At 41.9% G+C, this 22,452-nt stretch overlaps 1 protein-coding gene and 1 long non-coding RNA gene across 2 annotated transcripts in view; both read right to left on the bottom strand.

The window, feature by feature from the left end:
• Positions 1 to 5,900: 5,900 nt before the first annotated feature.
• On the bottom strand, positions 5,901 to 13,083 carry LOC136426729 (uncharacterized). The gene is made up of 3 exons (XR_010754337.1): positions 12,990 to 13,083; positions 12,610 to 12,715; positions 5,901 to 6,011 (listed from the first exon to the last, which is right to left on the bottom strand). It is a non-coding gene; the product is annotated as an uncharacterized lncRNA (long non-coding RNA).
• A 4,518-nt stretch (positions 13,084 to 17,601) lies between these two features.
• Positions 17,602 to 22,452, bottom strand: part of LOC136427584 (uncharacterized) — a 6,104-nt gene continuing 1,253 nt past the window's right edge. The window contains exons 3-7 of the mRNA XM_066416554.1: positions 21,930 to 22,118; positions 21,193 to 21,441; positions 20,365 to 20,565; positions 19,520 to 19,678; positions 17,602 to 19,331 (exon numbers count right to left, since the gene is read on the bottom strand). Coding sequence (XP_066272651.1) covers positions 19,150 to 19,331; positions 19,520 to 19,678; positions 20,365 to 20,565; positions 21,193 to 21,441; positions 21,930 to 22,118 — 980 coding nt within the window. The 3' untranslated portion in view covers positions 17,602 to 19,149. The remainder of the gene's footprint in view (positions 19,332 to 19,519; positions 19,679 to 20,364; positions 20,566 to 21,192; positions 21,442 to 21,929; positions 22,119 to 22,452) is intronic.

A 22,452-nucleotide genomic window follows, 5' to 3' on the forward strand; every position in this document is an offset into this window, starting at 1 on the left:
ACAAAGGGGTGTCACATTTTTATATTTCACCCATACTATCGCTGAAATATGTTGTTTTTGGTCATTTCCTTCTTCTCCTGTCAAATCTTCATATGTATACTATAGAAAACTTCATTCTTCCCTGGGGTTGATCTTTCTTAATTCAATTTTGAACTGGGTTGATTATGCGCAAGAGTGTAATTTTCAGCGGATATTTTTCGACTGGTTTACATGGAAATGGCACGGAATATCCCATTCTTGCAAGGGGAGGATTCTTTAATTATTTCTTTCAATTTTGAGCTGGAATGATTATGAAAAAGTCCATTTGTTAGCAGAAGTGTATTTGTTAATCAATAAGTGGATATGGTTGTGGACTGGTCCACATTGTGTTGAGGTGCTACTGGAAGACTCAATTTTGGACTGGGGTGATTCATTTTTTTAGTGCAAGTATTTTAGAATGGTCCATTGTTATTTTGGGAGAGTCCATTTTTTGCATGGCGACGAGTATGGCTAAACATGCTGTATTTGCTCGCAAATGTTGCCTTTCTAGTTTACATTTAGAATCAAAACAATACACCAAATAAAGCGCTATTCTTACTAATCTGCAAGCAAATGTAGGAACCGGCTCAATACTTTATCTAACGCTCGTTTTTGTGTTATGTTGTACGATTCTCTACTACAAAAGGCGAACTGTTAAAAATACGCACAAAATGCCGCAAAAAAACGCCTAAAATATTTACAAAGACGGAGTTTACATCTACTTAGAAAGATGCTTGGTTAGGACTCGGATACATTCATCCTACGATAGTCGTACGATCTCGAACTGAGGGAATTTTTCCGCTTGTCGTGCTTCTATCGCACAAAGGTTGGCTATCTTCTGACAGAAAAGATTGCCTTAGGTCCCCGTCTGCGGTTGGCTCTGTCACAGCCTACTTGAAAATGCCACGACATCCGAATCATACGATAGTCTACGACGTCTTTGACTGTTAGAGATAACTTGAAACTGCTTAGTTATTAACGTCAACTGATATTGAATTGATTAGATTAATTCGATCAAGATTACGAAATTCATTACCTGTCAATTGAAGAAAGTCTTGTATGTCGATCACCGTTATGGGGGAAGACCAAGTTTAAAACTCAGCAGACAAGATAGTATTATAAGGAGATGAGAGAAGATAGTCTTGTTGTGCGTAGCTGTCGTCAGTGACGCACGGCTGATGTATGTACTGATACGTTCAACCGACGCACTCTGACCTTTAGGCACGTGTACTGACGTTACGTAACGTCATACAAGTGCAACAATTGTCTGGTTACGTATTTACTCTGGGGGAATGTGTATAATTTATTATTGTTTATTGTTTATTTCTCTAAAACAGCCTTGTTGCAGCCTTGACGCTGAATTGTCTGGTCTGTTTACAATTTTACATATCGACACCACATTATGACGGAAAACATTGTCATTTTTTTAAAACATTATAAAGTTACAACATATGCGTATCACGTTTGTGAATATTAGACATCCAGGTCAGGAAAAGAGGAATAAAATTTAATATTCACTACTGGATTAATACATTTGTAAACCAAACTATACAAATGTATTAATCCAGTATCAAACATGTGTATCGTTATTACAAATATAAAAGGTTAGTAATAAACTAAAACTGTTCTATAATTGTGGAGAACAACAACGTTTTATACCTAGCGCACCCAACCCCCATAGTCATACATGTATATACATGTAGGTCACTCCAAGCAGGCGTGTCGGTTTAATGCTCAGCTTTGTGGGACTTTTGTGGCCTCCTCGACTTATCAACGTCTCTCTCTACTAGACGTTAACAAGGTGCACTTAAGTTTAAAATGTTAGTGTTTCATATTTCGTGACATGTTTTGTTTCTTGTGTTTTGTGATGTCGTTTAAATAAGCGTGTTTGCTTGATCGTGTCATCACTATGTGTTTTTTTTAAATGTTGAAATGATAAAAATAAATGTTTCGAAAACCCCCGCAAAACACTGAGACTCGAGTAGATCCTTACATCTGCTTGGATATCATTATGACGGGGCGTCTTGGAACTTTAGCCCACCAATGCATTATGGGAAACAAGATGGTGGACACATTGAAAATGTCAAGAACGGTAATTGAACTTTGAGAAATTCCGTATCATCCTCTGAATCGGACAACTGCTCAATCAATTCTATATGTGGTTACTGTAATTCTTGTTTCCTTCACTGTCACTTTTATGTTCACTGTTTTCACGGTCACCTCTGTACCGTGAAGTTGTCATCACCTTGAAAAACCTGTTGTTATTATTTATGATTCCTTCACACAGCTGTTCTGTAAGTCACTTGCCGCCACCGTGAAATTTTCCTGTTCCTTACACCGGGAAATTTTGCTGCCGTGAAGATAAAGCGAATTTCAGTATTTCACGTTGTGGCACTTGACTGGTCATATTCGCCTGTATAACAACACATGTGCATAGTTATGGTGAAACAAAAGACGCATCATGAATGAATTATTGAAACTTTGAATCTTGATATACTAAAAGAGGCACAATATGAAAACTCAATAAAAACTGCAAACCCAATCTCAAATACTACCATTTTAATATCATCATCGGATATTGGCAATACATTTTGTGAGTCAACGGAAACAAATGCAACCGTCATTCACTCAACCCACCGAAGTGACGTCACATATGAGGCGCGGAGAACAAACGTTTTCCAATAGTAATGTGTAACTTATAGTGTACATTTACACCTTAAAGGCAACCAAAACAATATTAGGGCCCAAAATATGAAAATAAAAAATGCTGAAATCTTTATGGTCGTGATATTTACTAACACTATTAATTAAGCACATTTGCGTAATAACTTCGTACTTTGAGCATTTTAAAACCGCGCAAAAACGTGCCGGACGATGATTCCTTTAGTTTCGTGCGCCTACAAAAACCCTGGCGAAGATTTTCAATGACCTTTGACATCACAACGATCGACGTCGTATTTTTGCATGATGGACGTCGCTATACATTGTAATAGTATTGTTTGAAGTAATCATGTATAAAAATGACTAAATGAATTGACTTTCAAAATCCAATTTTTGGGCCCTAATATTACTTGGGTTTGGTTTTACAATGTTGCATTTGGTGGCTTCCAACGGGACTAACATTGACGATTTATTGTATGCATCGGTGCAGTACATATTCATTCTTATACACCGCAATTTACAACAATGTAGGTCTGTACCTTACCCCTCACTTCAAACTTAACCAATGGTGCCCCTTAAAACGAGACACTGGTAATTTCTCCTCTACCTTGACCCAAATTCAAACCAAACGGTGTGAGACACTCATGGAGAAGAGAATCTCCTTTTGCTTGTGTGCTAAACGTCCAAATGGGCGTTCTTGCACATTACGAGAGTTTTCATGTGACGTCATCGTTGTGTACGCCGCCAATTTGGTGTCCCTATTTGCATTTTATTGACAGTGAATTATAACTATAGAGTTTTTGGACATTTGAAGATGTTCTGGCTGTCTCAAACCGCAATTGTGTGTCTACAACTCAAATGATAGAATACCATTTATAAACAATTATAAACTTTCCAAATACAAAAATGCTGTGTGCGCGCAAACATCCGTTGAAATGCAAATTAGGACACCGACATGGCGGTGAGCACCTGCCTGCTTCATTGAATAAGAAGTGAACAAAAACGCTCTATGGTTGCCGGCGTTATCTTTCAACCCTTTTCTGAAATAACACGTTCATAGTAGACTATTGTGATTTGTATTATCGATTGAGTTTTGGCCGAAGTATATATATATATATATATATATATATATATACATACACTGTCTACAAATAGGAAAGATTTTGAAAGAAATATCGCCTCTTTTGATAATTTGTGACATCGTCTACTTTGTTTTTTTCAACTAATCTGTTATAAAGGAGCCTTTGATGCATGGCGGAGTGGTTTGGACGTAACCTTCTGCAAATTGTCCTCGTACCAGTAAGCCTTGTTCTTGTAATTCCCCGCCGAAGACCTGGGCGCTGCTCCATACGTCTTCGTGTACATGGAGCCATATTCAGACGAGGTTGGCGTCTTATCCACGCCGCCTATTCCTTTTGCTGGAGAACAGAATTAAATGACAGATTAAAAACATTTTATAAGGATGAATGAAAATACTATTTTTACACAACCAAGAGATTCATTCAACCAACGTTTTGGTGACCATCTGTCACCTTCTTCAAGGCAATTCTGACTGGTTCACATTGTACTGCAGCACAGGTGTTGCTGCTTATAGATGTGTTTCTCAGAATATTTCTTCATATGTTCAGATTACATGCAGGAGGTCGTGGGTTAAAATCCTGGCCGGGTCATACCAAAGACTTTTAAAAAATAGTACATACTGCTAATTCTGCTTAGCGATCAGCACTTATGAGAAAGAGTACGGAAGTTGAACAAACATCACTACGTATACTAGTGGACTATCCCTTTGCATTAGTGCTTATCCGTGTGGCGAAAGGCCTATAGAAGGCTGCGGGAAGACATACGCACACACACACGCACACGCACACGCACACACACACACACACACACACACACACACACACGCACACGCACACACACACACACGCACGCACACACGCACACACACACACACACATTTTATGGAGATAAAAAACATCAACGTACCAGCAGTCAAGCGCCCTTTCATACGACTAGAGTTCTGAAGTTGGTTGAGTTTTGGGTGCGGTGCCGGTCGCAGGCGTTGGAAGGGCACCGTCTGCTCGTTCAGCCTCATGTAGAGACCGGTCGAGGTCGGGCGGCCTTTCTGACCCCTGGACCCCAGTGTAGGTGTTTCGTGCGTCGCTAGAGGACGCTGCATGAACGCAGAACCGTTGTTCAGTGGCGGCTGACTGCTGGGGTGACTGTTGGTGTGGCTAGTGTTGTCTGGTGACCAAGGAGGAATTGTAGCTCCTCCATAACCTAGATGTCATTGAGTAAAAAAGAAATGAATTTTAAGATTCTTAAGCAAAAGCCAGCGGGAGTCCCAAACTTGACCATGACCTTCGTTTTCCCAAAACCTGCCACATGTCAAAATATCATCAACCTCCATTTGTCATTTTTTCAAATAACTGGCATTGTGATTTGTTGTGAGCATACATGGCAAGATTCTTTCTCTGTCGATAAGAGAGTGTATTTGTAAAAATATCTGATTTGAATGTTGCGTAACCGTGCAAGTTAATCCATACTAAAATTTAAATGTCATTTCTAAATTTTGTTCCTAAAGATAGGATTTTGCTGGTAAAATTGAATATTTTCTGGATAGCAAATCTTCCATTTTATTGGTATTTCTATGCACAATTTAGTACATTTGTGTCTTTATTTAAAAAAACCCAGAACATTTCTTACTATGGTCCTCTATATGGTACCAATAGATACAGGCTATAGTTGAGTGTGAACAATCACCACAGCTTACATTTTCTATTCTATCTCGGATCTCAAAATCGTTCTATATCGACTGTCTGATTATCGTTATGCAATATGATGATAGGAGTTATTCAAGTTACCGTGTAAACAAATGACAAAAGATAGTGCTGTAACACCTCTAGCCTCCGCCCCTGAAGCGTCACCAAAAAATGACTTCCATCGTCACTTAAGTACGATGAAAAGTACAGATTCCTCCAGTTGAGTTGAACCCACAGTTGCCTTGAAGTACAAATTATGGTTATCTTTTCGTCTCTTTTATGTCATACTAATTTTCTTTGTGCATTTGTATTTTCTATTTGCAATTTATTTTCTGTGTGCATTTGTATTTTCTACATGTGCATTTCAATTTCTGTGTGCGTTTTGCGACACACCCTTGCAGAAACGTACCGTCCCCAAAATAGCCTTGTACTTCTGGGCCACCCTATGAACCTACCGTTTTCACCGCAATGACCGTCCTCCACTGAGTAAGATGTATGATAAGGTGCCTGTAGCCCCATGCCCTCCATGTTTGGCGTGTCATCGAACTGCACAATATTCTGAAGCATACTCTGAAAGAGAAAATTAAAATTAGTCAGATGAGAGACGGAAAACAAAGACAATCCGATGGCAGGAATATCTGGATTTAGAGGTAGTATCATTTGGACAAACTAGTAGGCTGCAGGACCTTCTTGATTGTGTCTGCAATTTACCACATTATACATTCCATCGTGAATCAAATTTCCAAAGTTTTCACAATTTTCCATGTCCAAAATGATTGTTGTTTGTATTGCATATACCAGGTAAACCGCTTCATTGCGTAACACACCAGGTTTGTGCTGAAGAGTACAAGCTGCAAATGCGGACAGATTTATTTGTTCCGCTCAAACCGGGAAGGACCACTACTCTTTTCGATAAGTGTGGTGGGTTCTTTTGGGTGCTCGATGAGTGCCCCTCCTCAAATAGGGGACCTCTATTTAACGTCCTATCCGAGGGACGCCCCTAACCGAAGCTAGGTACTCATTTTCGCCTGAGTGAAGTCAGGAAAGTCGTGTGAAGTGCCTTTCCCAAGGGCACAACGTCAGGGGACCCCGAATTTGAACCCAGGACCTCTCGGTTCTTGGCCAAACACCCTACCACTGACAAAAGGGCACAACACTGACACCATAATTCAAGGGCACAACGTCAACGAGACAAATCAGGGGACCCCGGATTTGAACCCGGACTTCTGGGTTCTGGGCCAAACACCCTGCCACTGCACCACCGTGACGCCACAATAGTCAGACTTGCAGGAGGTGACAGGAAGTAAAGCTTAGAGGTGGTAGAACTAGTCGTTTATCAGACATGACAGACATTCCAGGTCATGGGGTCAATGGAAGAGGCTACTAATTCACTGGGAGGTAACATCTACAAACATAATTCCACCAGGGTACATAATTCCACCACCCTAAAAAGATACGTCCAAACAGATCTCCAACCCAAAATCCCCGAGTATAATGCACTCCTGTATATCTGAACTGTGCATACCTGGGGGATTGGATGTGTGTGCTGCACTAGAGATCTCTCAAACCCAGTGTTTTTTACAGTGTCATGCAACCCGGCAGAGGTTACTAGAATTGTTTTTGGTCTGTCTTCCTGGTGTTAGTCACGTTTACCTACTAGAGTGACGGGTAGTGATCAATGGGTACATGAAATGTTAATTAAACTCTTATTTACATATTGAGGATTGCTACAATTGAACAAGACATACGAAAAATACTTTATATTTCACGTACTCTTGTTTCTGTATGCAAATATAGTTCCTGACGGCCCTGTGACAGGTCCAGACACGCGCGTGACAATATGTACAATAGGTGACCTATTCACACGTCACATCTAATAAAACTGTAATATTAACAAATCTCTATATGACGTTACGGCTGAAAGACTTGTCATTGACCCTATTATATCCTTTTGTTGTGCACACACAATGCTGTCTGCCAGTCTATGTGATTTCGTATGACAGGTTTAGCGTGTTTTGCTTTGCCTAGTAAAATCGTGTTAAGAAGCCTTCACCTCTGTTATATACATTGTTTCATGTTGCAATTAGCCCTCGGGCAAGAACCTGCAAATCAATTTTCAATTACGATAATACGTCTACGATATCAACGTGTGAAGAATGCATTTCATTTTTTTTCTATCGCAGTACTTGCGTCATTGTCATCCTTGTAAGAAAAATAATCTCCTAATATAAGGGCACTGATTTTGTTCAAAGTAGTTTTTGACATTATCTAAAGAAAAACGCGTCTTTTATCTCAACTTAACGTTAAAATTAAGGGTTTTGATTTTGTTTAAAGTAATTTTTGACAGTGTCGTATCTAACAAAAGGACAGACTTGTTGTTGGTCGTGTCAATGTCTCTATGGCCGGACATTGACCCCACAGGTAGCAAACGGTAACAACATATTACAATTCTTAAACTGGACCTTTTGGAAGTGCTATCACAATCTATTATCATATTAGATTTGGCCAAATAACGTGCCTATATCTACATTAGACGGATGACTGCTAGTCGCGCAAATTATTAACGGCGGAACGTCATACTTTTCATCTGTGTTTTTTCTTTCTATTCCATTGTTATCGACTCGAATAGAAGACTGGCATGCAAATACGTTTTCCCTCTCAATTCACCACAACTTGATTAAAGAGGTGAAGATCTTAAGTGTAGTATTTTGGGGCTGGTGACCTAGTAGTGGCGCAAGCGGTAACGCAACCCCGCTGCTTCGCCATCTGGATCAAATTCCGTGGATCCTAGGGCCCGAGTTCGATCCTAGGGGTCGACTCCAGCTCGAACATGTTGTAGGGGATCGCAGTCGTCATTTCGGATGGTGACGTAAAACCCGCGGCCCCGTGTATGAGGGATCTTCAGGCATTTAAGCCTCAAGCGTCAAACCTCTGCACGAAAAGAACCCAACACACTTATCGAGAAGTGTAGGGGTGACCAGGTGTGCTTGGCCAAAAACGCGAGCCGTGGCGAAGCCGCATCGCACTACCACTAGCTACAAGCGTACGTGAAAAGGCACCATGCTTCACCTCAAATGAGGATGCCTTGAAACGAAACGACCTTATAGTGAAAAAATCAATAAAAAAAATGAGATGTTTTGTCTGTCTATTTTTCTTCTGTGCCGCCTCCACACCTCGCATACTAGTACTTCCCTTATCATTTTTTTATGATAACGCTATTCTATTTCTCAGTTTTGTAAACCACCATTAGAAGGAGCCTGTGCATACCTAGGTATCCCTGAACTATTTTCATAGCAGAATTTTTGGTGGGGCTAGGATTGGCCGCGATATTTTTAGTGTGGCGGGAGGTAGGCCACTCTATCCCGACATATAGCAGACTTCTTGGCGGTGACAAAAGCACATATACACCCTTAAATTAGAGATGTTGAAGCCCCCCCCCCCCCCAAAAAAAAACACCAGCGCTCCCAGAAGTCTGCGTATGAGGTACCCCGGCCGAAACTTTTCACTTGAAAATATCCCTGAATAGAACAGGTATAGCCGTAGAATGAATTTGCGGTCTAGCGCTCTAACTAAAGTAGTGATCTCCAAGCAGAGATTAACATGGAAAATCGTACCGTTTTCTGGCTCAACCGATTCTTTTCCTAGTACCCTCCTTTAGATTGCTTGGGGATTAGGCTTCAAGTAATCTCCGAGCAGATGTCGAGGTAAAAAAAATATGTTTTCGGACTAAACAGACTTCTCTGGGTTGGTGGCTGTTTGAGACGCCCGGCAAGTCAGAAAACATTATGATTTCCTACCCCCAACATCTGCTTGGAGACTAGGGCCGGAGTCTTGTCAGTGTCCTCTGATTATGCTAATTAACCCCCTTCTGTGGGGGAAGGAAATGAAATCAATCGGCATCAAAGGTGCCCAGGTGTCGTCTTCGCCTCATAACTGCTGACCTGATTAGCGATTTCTTGATTAGTTTTCTCTGAACACTGTGACAGGAAACTCTGTGTTGCCATGGCGACACGAGACACTGTTTAGCCTCGAATTCAGACTGTTGTCAGGGCCTACACAGGCCAGCTTTTCGGTACAAGGGCCAACTAAACCTCCTATATTCCCCATGTAGATATTGTCTCAGCCCCCCTGAGGAAAAACCTTAGCAACTAAGGGCTGTAGATTGAATTCAGAAAGGCTAAAATCACCGGGAGGGCTAAGTAGACCAGGCGGGGTTATAAGCTAAGTACAGTGCCACGGAAACCAAAGCTGAAGCCCTGGGGCTGAGACTGGTGACCAGGCTACGTAGCCATGAGGATACAAGTCTCCATGTTTGTGTCACAACATACGATTGCAACTTTGTGTTAAAGATAGCCGCGTATTCTAAAACCAAATTCACACTTTGTATAATGAGCTACTCCTTTTAAAGCACACTAAACTTGAGTGGTATTTACTTTCAGTTAATATGTTAATTTCAGACGTCAATATCTACAATGATTCGTGTACAGTCATGTGTTCTTTGGGCGACATTCCAACTCCCTCTAACCTTGCCTCCCAGCCAGTTGAAAACTCGTATACTGGTAGGTAATGTCAAGCCTTATATATGACTGGAAAACGAGTTTATGTACCCCCAACCTCTTGGCTACACTTTTTGTTTTGTTTTCTAATTACCTACCGTCCTTTTGTCAGTCGTATACGGTATAGCTAAAGATACGTCCAGGACTAGGCTGGCTATGGAAGATAAACCTCTTTTGTGTTTCAGTTGGAAGCTGCGTTCTTTCATACACAGTATCGTCAGCAAAAAAGAAAAGAATGAAAGAAAACCCGTACAGGTGCATTTGACATGAGACAGACGTTCTTGGCATGTTTTGAAATGATCTAATAAAGCTTATGATTTGCCTCTAACGATCCCTTTAGAAAGGAGAAGACGACTGAACAATGGGTCGCTACGTGGTTGCGGGTTGCCAAGTCGAGTGATTCTAGTTTCAAATTCTGTTGCGATTAGATTTTGGGGTCTTTGTTTACTCCTATCAACGATGGGATTTTTGGACAGGACAACTAAATACGCGCTCGTCCCCTCTGTCACGATACAGGAAGTGTATAAATTAAAACACTGACCTTCTCCGATATCATGCGTTATCATAGGCTTTGCAAAGCGACAATTGAGTGACCAAAATATACTTTTATGATGAAGGTTATGTTTTTGTCCGCGTGTGTGCGTGTGTGCGTGTGTGCGTGTGTGCGTGTGTGTGTGTGTGTGTGTGTGCGTGTGCGTGTGCGTGTGCGCGTGTGTGCGTGCGTGCGTACGTGCGTGCGTGTGTGCGTGTGTGCGTGCGTGCGTGCGTGCGTGCGTGTGCGCGTGTGCGCGCGTGCGCGCGTGCGCGCGTGCGCGCGTGCGCGCGTGCGTGCGTGCGTGCGTGCGTGCGTGTGTGCGTGTGCGTGTGCGTGTGTGTGTGTGTGTGTGTGTGTGTGTGTGTGTGTGTGTGTGACCACGATAACTCAAGAATGCCTCAATGGATGGTCTTGATATTTAGTATGTGGGCAGGTCTTGATAAGGCCTCAAAATCGATTACATTTTGGGTCCCTTAGCAGATTTCTATGGCACTGTAACCGAACTTCCATTTTTTTTTATCTCGTGTTCCGGGCAAGCTATGGTGACGGTTTGTGGTTGGTAAATATCTCTTGCGATTGGGAAGAAGTGTCGTAAGTTAGGACCCCTAGCTGGAACATTATGCATAATATCAAAACATAATTTGAAACACACAACAACAAAAAACCTACAAAATACACCTCTTTATCAATGAAATTCATTTGGACTAATGATGAGATTTTTGGTGGCCCAGCGGTTGCCGTCTCAGTATAAAAGGAGTATCACTACAAAAATGCCAGCATTAGTTACTGAATGGTATCCTTAGACACAGGTATTAGTTGACTCTAGTTACCCTGGACAAGTTGTGACAATTGTAACTGATAAGATAATCATCTGAATAACGCTAAGATATCTATATATTGTTTATCATGTTTTCCATGGTTGCAATATCTCTACATATCGTTACTATGGTTGCGATGCATAAACAAATGCGCTGGTATGAAATATTTTTACTACCTTCTCATTTATATAACATTCTTTTTCTTTTCACATGCAAGGGATTTTCAAGAGACACAAGTTCTATTTTTTTTAAATTATTCTTATGTTTGATACACTTCGTGCAGCGAAGCCTAAGACGGACGAAAACAACGGAAGACACTTGTCGGAAAAATAAGAACTGCTTTTGATCTTCTGTTAAGGAAACAAAAATCACTCTACTTCCTATGTGTTACTGTGAATGAATCCAACGTGACCCAAGACCTCATACTTCCTCTTGATACGTTTATCAAACGGAAGATACGACGTATTTCTGAAAGGCTATTTCATCGAAATGGCCAGTCGTCAAAAGCCTTTGTTCGTCGCCATGACGACCTATACACAAGGATACAAAGCGGGCCTCTGGTGGCATCGTACCCGATAGCTATGTGTTGGGTCAGGGTATAGCTCTTGTATTATTAGAGACGCGCCAAAAGATTTCCCCACACACTGGCCAAGCGTGGTGAACCCTGTTTTGTAGACGATTGAACAATAGGACAGCGGGGTAACATTGTTTTCCGTTCGGTATGAAAACAAATGTCTCGCATATGAACTAGATCGGAGACCTAGCGCCAAGCAATGGGAAAGACCAGGACTAGACTAGTCTACTGTCTCAGAATCATCAAACTCGAAGCTCCCTCTTTATACATCCTAACCACGTGTATATCAAGCTTGCCATTTTTTAAACACAATGTACCCCCATTTTCCGAAATGTATAAAATAAAGCTTCGCAACAAGAAAAGGATGGTACTGCGACGCTTTGTTCAATACTATCCCTTATATCCGGCGTAGTTTTTGTGTCTTTTGGACGGTAGGTTTTTGTATCGTTTCCTTTTTTATGGCGATATCTTTTCATAACTTCAAAAAGACACTGCCTTCCAAATTTCTTTACAGATTTCTGAATGAACTAAAGATGAAAAATTGCACGAAGCATGCCATATAGTCATAGACACAATACTATTAATACTTGTATATGCAGAAGGGTCATATTTTGATGATAACGGGGCCTGGGAAAAATGACGGCACAGAAATTTTGTGAAATATGAAAATTTTGAAATTACTAACCTGATCCGGTTCAAACAACGGTCCATCCCTCCCTGCCATGGTCAAAGCTCTGTTTCGTGGCACAACGTTGAAAACCGAACTCCTCCAGACCAATGGGTTGTCAACGCTAGAAGAAGACGAACAAAACAATCCACGTTCAAAAGTAAGATGGTATTTTCTTTGAGCACTAAAACGACTGGTCAGTGCAGTTTGGCCTTCTAATGACAACTGACCAGCTAGGGACAACTGACCATAGCTAACGACCGCCCGGTAAACATAGAGACGTGCGTGTGTTGCTATCGACTCGCTCGTAGCGTAGATACAAGGAGGGAAGTCTTGAATATTTAATACTTCCTATACAACACAATGAACAATAGGTGATTTAAGTCCAACTGATTTACCGTGCTAGAGGCATCACGCTTTCTCTTGGTGTGTTGCAGGAGTTGGGTTGAGGTTTGTAAGACCGGGGAAGGTTTGGTGCTGCTCTCAGTCTGGTATCCCTGCAACTGACGAAGCCTCGTGGAAACCCAGTACACCGGGAAAGCGTCAGGACAACACAATCATCTCCACGGGGAGATGTCTCTTTTCTCTATCTTAATTACTTAGTTTAATCTAATTTACTAATTTAAACATTTTAGCTGTTAAACTGATTGAGTACAGGCGGTGGAAGCGTTCGTTTTCAAATCGGGTGGGCGAGTGTTGCTTTTGTTTGCTTGTACGCTGTTACTAGTAGTGTGTGCTAATTGAATTAAGCTTGAAATAAGTGTCAGACGATATATCCAATGACTGTGGCATGAAAAGCTGAAGAGGGTTATCATCCAGCATTGCGTAGAGCATAAGGGTTACGCTTGACGCATATTAGTACAATATTACTTTCTCTCGAGTGGTTATGGATCAATATTTGGTAGTCAAAAGTGAAAACAAACCGATTCATGTATACGGTGTGAAAACACTTCAGTCTTGACAAGTGGCTGTTGATCCTGTTTCGAATCATGCCACCATGTTTTTCTTTGTCAGTCTTTAGTCCGTTGTAGATATTTTGTTGCAGACCCTGGTAGTTACCAGATTGTGTTGATATTATAATTTATTGTTGTTCACCTTGTAGTGCATAGTGGCACATAGGTCAGCAAGTTTCTTTGCTGTTTCTGTAGCAGGGTATATTTTACAGGGAGGGGTTGCTAGCCCTATAGCCTAGGCAACTTCGATCCTCGAACACGGGACCCCCAATCTACGTCCCTTCCGAAGACGGGTGCAGCCCCAACCGAGATGCCCTTCCCAGGATTTGAACCGGGGTCTCCCAGTTACACGGTACCAACTAATTGGAACCAGGAGTCGAACTGTGAGGCTTCAGGGACCCCTGCCCCCCCCCCCCAAGTTCTTAGAGAAAATGATAAAAACACAAAAGCTTGCAGGAATTATAAAAGAAATATATGATTTCCCCATCCTTTAACGCTAAAGCATGCAGTATCAAGCTTTCTCATTAGATATGCAGCTAATGCCCTCATTTACATGAATCGAATCCTTGGATGATCCTCTCAATTTGATAGCTAAATCAATCCAGATCACATATGTCCCGTGTATGAGAGTCCAAGGCCTATCCCAGCAGAGATTAGCCTGGGTGCATCCGATTACTACCGGGGCTACTACATGTATACTAGCTTCAGAGTATGGGAGCCCCGTAGTAAGCGGATTGCACCCAGGCTAAGCACAGATAACTATTATAGCAAAATCTCAAGAGCTGCCTGGCACCGAAGAATCGTGACCGTGACATGTTGAGAAAACGGCATACAAAAACTGTTGCAATACCAAAGAATGCCGCTAGGTAGCCTAAAATTGAACCTGTCCTGTATTTTGCCGATACATACCCACATGGATTTCATAAAGATCCCCCCAAACGTCTCGAGTTACATCCCCCCCACACACACATACACACGCACACATACACAAATACATGCACACACGCACACACACGGTATAGCACACACACGCAAGCACACACACACACACACATACACACACACACACACACACGCATACACACACACAACATTCCGAAATACTGTAAATGCATTTAAGTTGCATGGTTTTTATTTCGCGCTTAACACGAGAATGGAGTGTTGCGTTGGTTTCAAGTTCGCGGCAGCGCTATATATAGCAATATACCGATACAGTAATGGTCAAAAATGTTCGCGGTGAAACGGTCGCCGCGAAAACCGTGAACATAAAACCACCGCGAACATTTCTGCATTTATTGATAACATTCCTTTGCGAAGGTCAAAATAAACAGGGAAGGGGAGGTAGCGAAAGGTGCACAGGGACAATGGAAGGTATGGAGAGGAGGATTTGGAAAGGACATACTTATAACTAAAAATAGCACCGACATTGCCCCCCCCCCCCATGCTAATTGTAGTAGACCTCAGCATATCAACTATGTATTTCCTTGTAGTTTTCTCTTTCGTGACCACCGGTTCCTGTGTACCATTGTGACAGCGGTATCGACAAACTGCTCAGCTGCACCCGTATTCTTCACACCATTCATCAATACTGTGGTGAATAATTTATGACATCATTTCCGTTTTCTACCACAGAACGATGCCAGCTGCATCCGACCAATGAAAAGACCGCTTGCATTGTATTTGCCATGCTGACCGTCCAATAAACGCATCGGTGACAAAGGAAATGATAATCGGTGACAAATGAAATGATAATCGAAGACTTTTGAGTCGGAGGCTCTGACTATAATTTCAAAACACCACTGCTCATTCAAGTTCATATTGAAGACAAAATGCGCTTCTATCTCAGATATTTTTGACTGATGAACACGTCCCTCAAGCAGATACACAAGTTACAACACTCCATGACTGAGGGAGGGGGGTAGGAGGTTGGCGCATTATGATATAGAAGTGAAGTGAAGTGAACTTTATTGCTCAACAATCGTACATGGTACAATGTGTGGCATGAAATCAACAATCTGTTCTACAAGGCTAATCTATCCTACAATTCTAAGTACAAAATATTTTCGAAACCAATGTATTTGTTATTATATACATTCATGTATGGGTAATTCTGTCTCGCTTTTCGAATGATTTATGGAGAAATTGACCTATGTACATAGATATAGGAGTCGGACATGACAACAGTACATAGAAAATATCGCTCTGTGTACCAGATAGGGTGAAGGTTGTCTTAGTAGTAATAGTCTGCAAAAGCATATCTCTCTCTTTGCTATAAGTTGGACAATTATATATATATATATGTTATCGTTCCATACCATCATTATTATCATCATTTCTAAGTTTATGATTTTTATATGTCTGTCCTTTGTAAGTGACGCTGAACTGGAGTGCAGTGTCGCATTGTTCTTGTCATTTTCTTAAAGCAAATATTGAAGAAAACTTTCTGTTGTATATTTCTAGGATAGTGTTACACTGTCGTGGTGAAATATGAATTTGCGATGAAATGTCTATCAAATTGTATTACAAAGTTAGCTATAGCGTCTGAAATGTCTATCTATGGACCCGTTCTAGTATGTAAAATATGATAATTCGAATCTTTCTGTGCCAACAGTAAAATCGAGTGGTTAATATGTAGAATAAAGTTTGGTTTGGAATTCACCATTTTACATCATAGTCGTCGAATTGAATTTCCAGTACGTAACACCTTGGATAATGTTGGCAACAAAGAGTCGACCCATCAAATTAACGGCTCCCTCTGGCGTCCAATAATTATATTGCAATGTCAAATAACCAACACACCCTGCACATTTTAAAAGAAAAAATTAATCTGTTGGCCTAGAAACGGCTATAAACACCAGTGCATTTGCTCGATGTCTTCTTGTTTCACAAAATCGGACTGAAATTTCAATTTGGGAACGTTAGCCCAGAACGTGACAATCAACAGAATATGTACACGAGACAAATTCAACTGGTAAAATGCAAAGAAAATATATCAATAATAACCTAATATCACATCGTTTTTGTTTGTGAAATGTCGTAAATATTGTCTTTCTCAGATATACAAACCTTTAGGCTTTTGGTGAGCCTTTCACAAATTGCCAGATCCCCCAAAGACCAAAAATGGAGCAATTTGAAATCGTTTGACCAATATTCTCGCAGCGGCGGGGAGTGGTACTGCAGATTAGGCTTTGATAGGGAATACGGAATATGCAGAACACTAACCTCTACCAGGCTTCAGAGGCGACTAGAAAGAGTAGAAATTGACCAAATAGACAGTAGATAACATGCAATAGGAGTTAGTCTGCTATAGGGGTACTATTTGCCGCTTATTGGAACTTAGCCGACTCCTTTAGCATACTATTCACTCTATTTGGCCAATTTCTAGTAGTGCTGCGTACCGGTACTGTGTTCCGGTACTTTACCGTAAAACTGATTAGGTACAGGTCCAAAATACCGGATCATGAAGTACCGATACTGTACCGATATATATTTACACCAAGTATGTGCTTATTTTGTGACTGACCTCATGGCCTCATACAACACCAAACGCGACCAAAGTGATACCTTGGAACAACGTAACTAATATGCAATAGATCATTCAGGCAGGCCGGGAGTTTTGACAGCAAGGCCAAAGGAATTTAGCGGTAGGAAACCTACTTGTTTTCTTTGAATAAAGATATTGAAATCATTGAAGAAGTTCAGAAGAAAGCTTGTTAATTTTTGCAATTTTTTAGGTCCGGACCTGTACCTAAACCTCTGTACCGGTACCTGTACCTGATGTTACATTTAGGTACGCAGCACTAATTTCTACTATTTGTCCAGCCATCTGCGGGGCCTGGTAGAGGCTACATAGCACTTGACAATACATCGTTGAACGTTGATATGAGGACTTAACGACATGATAATCTGAACCTATGATAATATGATAAAACACTAAATTCACGAGTCTTTGAAGATTTCGTCAGTTATATATTATATATTCAAAATCACCACAAAAGAGTACACAGGCTACAGGTAACAAATGTAATATTTTGTGACACCATTCGAAGCTAGCTATGTTTGAAAACAGTTTCGTTGTTTTTGCATGATTTGATGGCACACAAAGTCCGACATTTCACTGAATGGTTAGCAGATACAAAGCTTTGTTCGATATTGTTGCACTGTCTTTATAAGTATATAAAAACACATGCAAAATCGTCAATCTTAATAACATTGATTCGAACATCGATGAATATTTCTCAGGTTATGATATCAATATTCAACTGTTGATAAATACATCTATTGCACTCATTCATGTAACATGCAAATAGTTGATTCGTCAAAATTCATTTCTTACATCACTGATTTCGAACACAGCCGTCAACATGTTATGATATATTTTATAGTCTATAAAAGTATGAAACCTAAGAGACAAAAGCTGAGTGACTATTGTCGATTTTTTTAAAACATGAATGGTTTATCTAGAAGATCAGATATAAGTTCTGAATTATGAAAACAATGGACACCACAGATAGCTTTTAAGATATTAAGATACAAAACTGAAGTGTTTTTCTCCAGCAAGGTTTAAAACATATTTTGAAGAGACCTAGATATGATAATATGACTCCTCTCTATTGCACACATTGCACTTATCTATTTGTCACATAACATGATCAATTACGTACAAAATTCTAACCACATTCAACACAGTCACTTAAATAGATTGCAGATAAGAAGTTACGGAGTAGACATTATGCTAACAAAATGCCATGGTATTTTTGAAAATTTCGTGTATCAATTTTGAATCATTTTCCGAGTCATGTCACAATCATCAACACACATTTGCTGCAATACGTTGATGGAAAAACTGTATGTTATGCTTATGTCTAATCCAATGCACGCCACTCAAATTGCATAGTAGGTAGATAAGAAGCATGCCATCAGGGTTCTATTGCTTATGGTATTTTTGTCTTGCTCAATTGTCACCACATAACATTAGGCCGCTTAAGACCACTTCAATGATACAGGTTACATGGATAGAACTGAAACAGCATTTCTTCTTCCTAAATCAGAAACAGAGATGCTTGTAGCAAGCTCAAATCACTGTGAGGAATAACTGGCCCACTTATTGATATTCTTAAATTGTAGGACTTCAAATATAGTTACGCAAAAAATAGTTACTCAAGCAACTGGATAAAATTTTGAAACAGTCAGACGTTTCAGATAGCATCCACTGTCTTTCGTCAGTTATTAAAGATAGGACTGGGAAACCAGGTTTTATACCAAAACTCTGAATAGATATGTTAATGAGTAACTATTTTTGGCGTATCTTACTACCTTGATGTCTAACCTTCATCAACGTACAAATACAGTTGCGTTTCGAACCTAGTATTTCCAACAAAAACTCATTCCAACTTAAATGTATTTTGATAAACACATTCACTGCATTTTTGTATTCCGTGGGACAGAGATATTTACACGCCCGTTAAGGAAATCAATATTTATGTTGATTGCATTGCGAGAAACAGCGTTTCTTGTCGTCTGATATGTAGGCACCGGCGATCTCGCGGAATCTCGCGTGACGGCTGGTCTCGTGGAATCACGCGTGACGGCTGATCTCGCGGAATCACGCGTGACGGCTGCCGATGTCTGGTAAGGGCTGGACGAAGCCACGTTCTGAGTTGGCGCTGCCTGCCCTGTGGGCCCAGGCCGACTTGGTGCCCTGGTAGTGACGAGACGGGAACCATCTCTTGAAGGACGAGACGTACTCTGACGTTGGGAAGGGCCTTTTCCCCTTTGAATTGCGCCCTGTTAAAAAACGAAACATTCTTTAGACCCAAACTCTTTCCTCAATGAATGCTATTGAACCAGGCAGTAAGGTGGTGTATATTTTGAAAAGGGAGCAAGAGTTATAGAAAAAAATCACGAAAGATGGGCGAAATTAGACCAAAATAAAGGAATACAGGATAGTGGGGGTGAATGGCTACATATCATACCCGCCTTCCATGGATCCGAGCTGGTCTTCTCCACATTGAACAGGCATCTGGCGTTGGGTAGGTCGACTGCTCGCCTCGGTCGGACGGCCTTGGTCAACGGGGCCTGTCGTGAAGGTTCGGGCAGAGGCATTTGGTCGTCCACGGCCGTCAGACCACCACCTGTGCATGGAAGAGGTTGTTGAACATTACTTAGGTAAAGGTTAAGTAGCCGATCGACCGAAGCGTATTGCCTTTTCGCTTGCTGATAGTGCAATGCAGTCTCACCACGGCTCGCGTTTTCGTCGCTACTCTCCTCGATAAGTGTACTGGGCTCCTTTACGTGCAAAGGCTTCACGCTTGAGGTTATTGTCTAAAACTCATGCATACGCACGAGACCACCAGCTTTACGTCCCTATCCAAAAGAACGAATACAACCTCTCACACTATGCCCGAGCGGGGTTCAAACTTCCGGTACTTAGAAACCTTTGAAGACCGAAATTTGAAAGCTCTCCTCAAACTTGAATGACAAGAAATTGACAGAGAAATACGTTTTGATCAGAAATGTGTTTCCCCTTGTTCTCTCTATCTCTGCACACGAATAAGGCTAACTTTTGCCTGTGTTTACAGAAGCTCTTTGGCGGAGGTTAATGACCCCCTCCCCTCCGCTCCTCCTAGGGGGTGGTCATAGTCGGGCCGGCCGCTAGGGGCGCGATTTTAGTCAGGCTAAGGCCCACTTTACACCACCAAACTCGCGATGTCTCAGGCGGTGTTACAGTCGGGCCGGCCGCTAGGGGCGCGATTTAGTCAGGCTAAGGCCCACTTTACACCGCCAAACTCGCGATGTCGCGGGCGGTGTGATTACTCACCTGTGCTGCCGTATCTCCCCCGCCTCAGTCTGGAACTGTCGCCCCTCGGCTTCCCCACGGATTCTATCCTGGGCAGCTTGGACTCAGGACTGCTTCTCCCGGCTGCTGGCGGTCCCACCACGTTGTCGTTCATGGTCCTCAGGATGGAGGATTGTCGGGAGGCCGAAGACGTCGTCCATTTCGTCGGCGGCCGTTTAGCCCCTGTTGAAACGACAACGACGATAAGTGGTTTGTTAGAGTTTATACTAGAGACAACCCCTGAAACAAGCAAGCGTTTATAACCCAAAATAACCCTAGCAAATAAAGCTACGATGAGTGCAGTTAAAACAGAACAAAAAAAACGAGGACAATACGCCGTAATGTGAGAACAAAAGAAACATGCGTATGCAAGGTGCCTTCAGCGTTAAGCCACAGAATGGAATTTCTTCAGGATATCAAAACTATTACATAGTCGGCTTCAGTAGTCACCCCTGAGGTAGGGCGACTGTCCTATTACCAGATATACATTGAGAGGCATAGAGAATTTACACGTGACTTTTACGTCATAGGGACACCAACATGGAGGCTAACGCAGCTACATCGTATATACATTTCAGTGAACATGTAGAAATCTTCTGACTCTCTCAAATAACCTCCAGTAGGTGTGTAGATCCCACAAAAGAGAATACAGAAAAATTCGAAACCTCGTGTGCATATTTGCTACGTTACAGTGAAATGCAAATCAAGGACACCAACATGGCCGCCAGCACCCACCTTCTTCATTGATACTGAAACCCTGCTTCTTAGATTAAGAGACATACAAAGCAGTAAGACGAGAGGCAGACTGACCAGGCGTGGGCTGTGTGGGCCTGAGAGGCTCCAGGACCGGACGGCTGGTGTCCCTCCCGCCATGTGCACTCCTCCCGGTCCATGCGCGTGAAGGTGTTTCTTGTCCCTTCTCCTGCGCAGTCTCTAATGACGTCATGACGTTTTCCTTCCCTCCTGCGGTTTTGGTACAGTCCTCACCACGTCCACCTTGTTCCTGGGTAGACCTTTCCAGGTACCGGGGCGGTGGAATTGACTGAACTGTATTGAAAACTGTGGAGGAAATAGTGGCCGTTTTAACAAATTAAATCAACAGCTTTACATTCATCACTGTGATTAGAGCTTTGAAATGCGTGGCAAAATCCAGTCGGGACGCAATGCATTCGCCCCGTTATCATGTCTCAAATTATGACAGAAAGAAGCCTGTAGTTCCAATGAAAATTGCTAGAGGGTCCAAACACTGCATCACTTATATCCCAGCCCAAAAGCTACCTGTAGCTCCAATATCGTGACCATAGTCTGTTCAAGACCTCGGGATTTCCTCTGCAATATCACAGAAAGACGCAAGGGGTGCTTTATGTTTCTGAGACTTACTCACATATCAAATATCATAGCAGATTCTTGAACTATGATACTAACTCACAAACGAGCACAACCACAAAGGCAACCAAAAACATTGCCTTCTGGACGACGATAAGATATTTTCAAATCGAGCCATTACTAAAGGCTCCGTCCCTGATGCGACGCCAAAAACAACTCACCTGCCCCTCTGTTGAAGTCTGAGGTCTCCGCCCCCTTCCAGTGAACGTGCGGGCTCGGAGGCGAGACGTCCCCGATGTTGTCTTCTCGGGTGTTCGCTCCACCCTGTCCGCTAGCAGTGGCGTCAGGCCCACTGTTGTCCACATCTTGGCTGGCGTACGGTTGGGGAACACTCGACACGACGTGGAACACTGTGAAAAGGAGAATAATCATCGAGTTATCGAAAGGTCTGGGGTTCGATTCCAGGCACTCCTGACTGAACGTTGTATCCTTGGGAAAGGAATCTTACATTTCCCTTACTCCACCCAGGTATAAATGGGTAAGTTTGAACGGGCAGCTAGTAGGTGCCCGTGGTGGAAGTAGAGGGATGGGCTTCACCTTCCAATACTATATGCTCTAGACACAGTGGATTAACAAACGGGTTCGAATCCCCTGACGCCACCGATGTTGTGCCATTGGGAAAGGCACTTTGCACGACTTTCCTCACTCCACCCAGGTGTAAAAATGGGTATATTGTTCTCTGTA

Source organism: Branchiostoma lanceolatum, chromosome 2 (genome assembly GCF_035083965.1).
Source record: "Branchiostoma lanceolatum isolate klBraLanc5 chromosome 2, klBraLanc5.hap2, whole genome shotgun sequence".
NCBI classification, from domain to species: domain Eukaryota; kingdom Metazoa; phylum Chordata; class Leptocardii; order Amphioxiformes; family Branchiostomatidae; genus Branchiostoma; species Branchiostoma lanceolatum.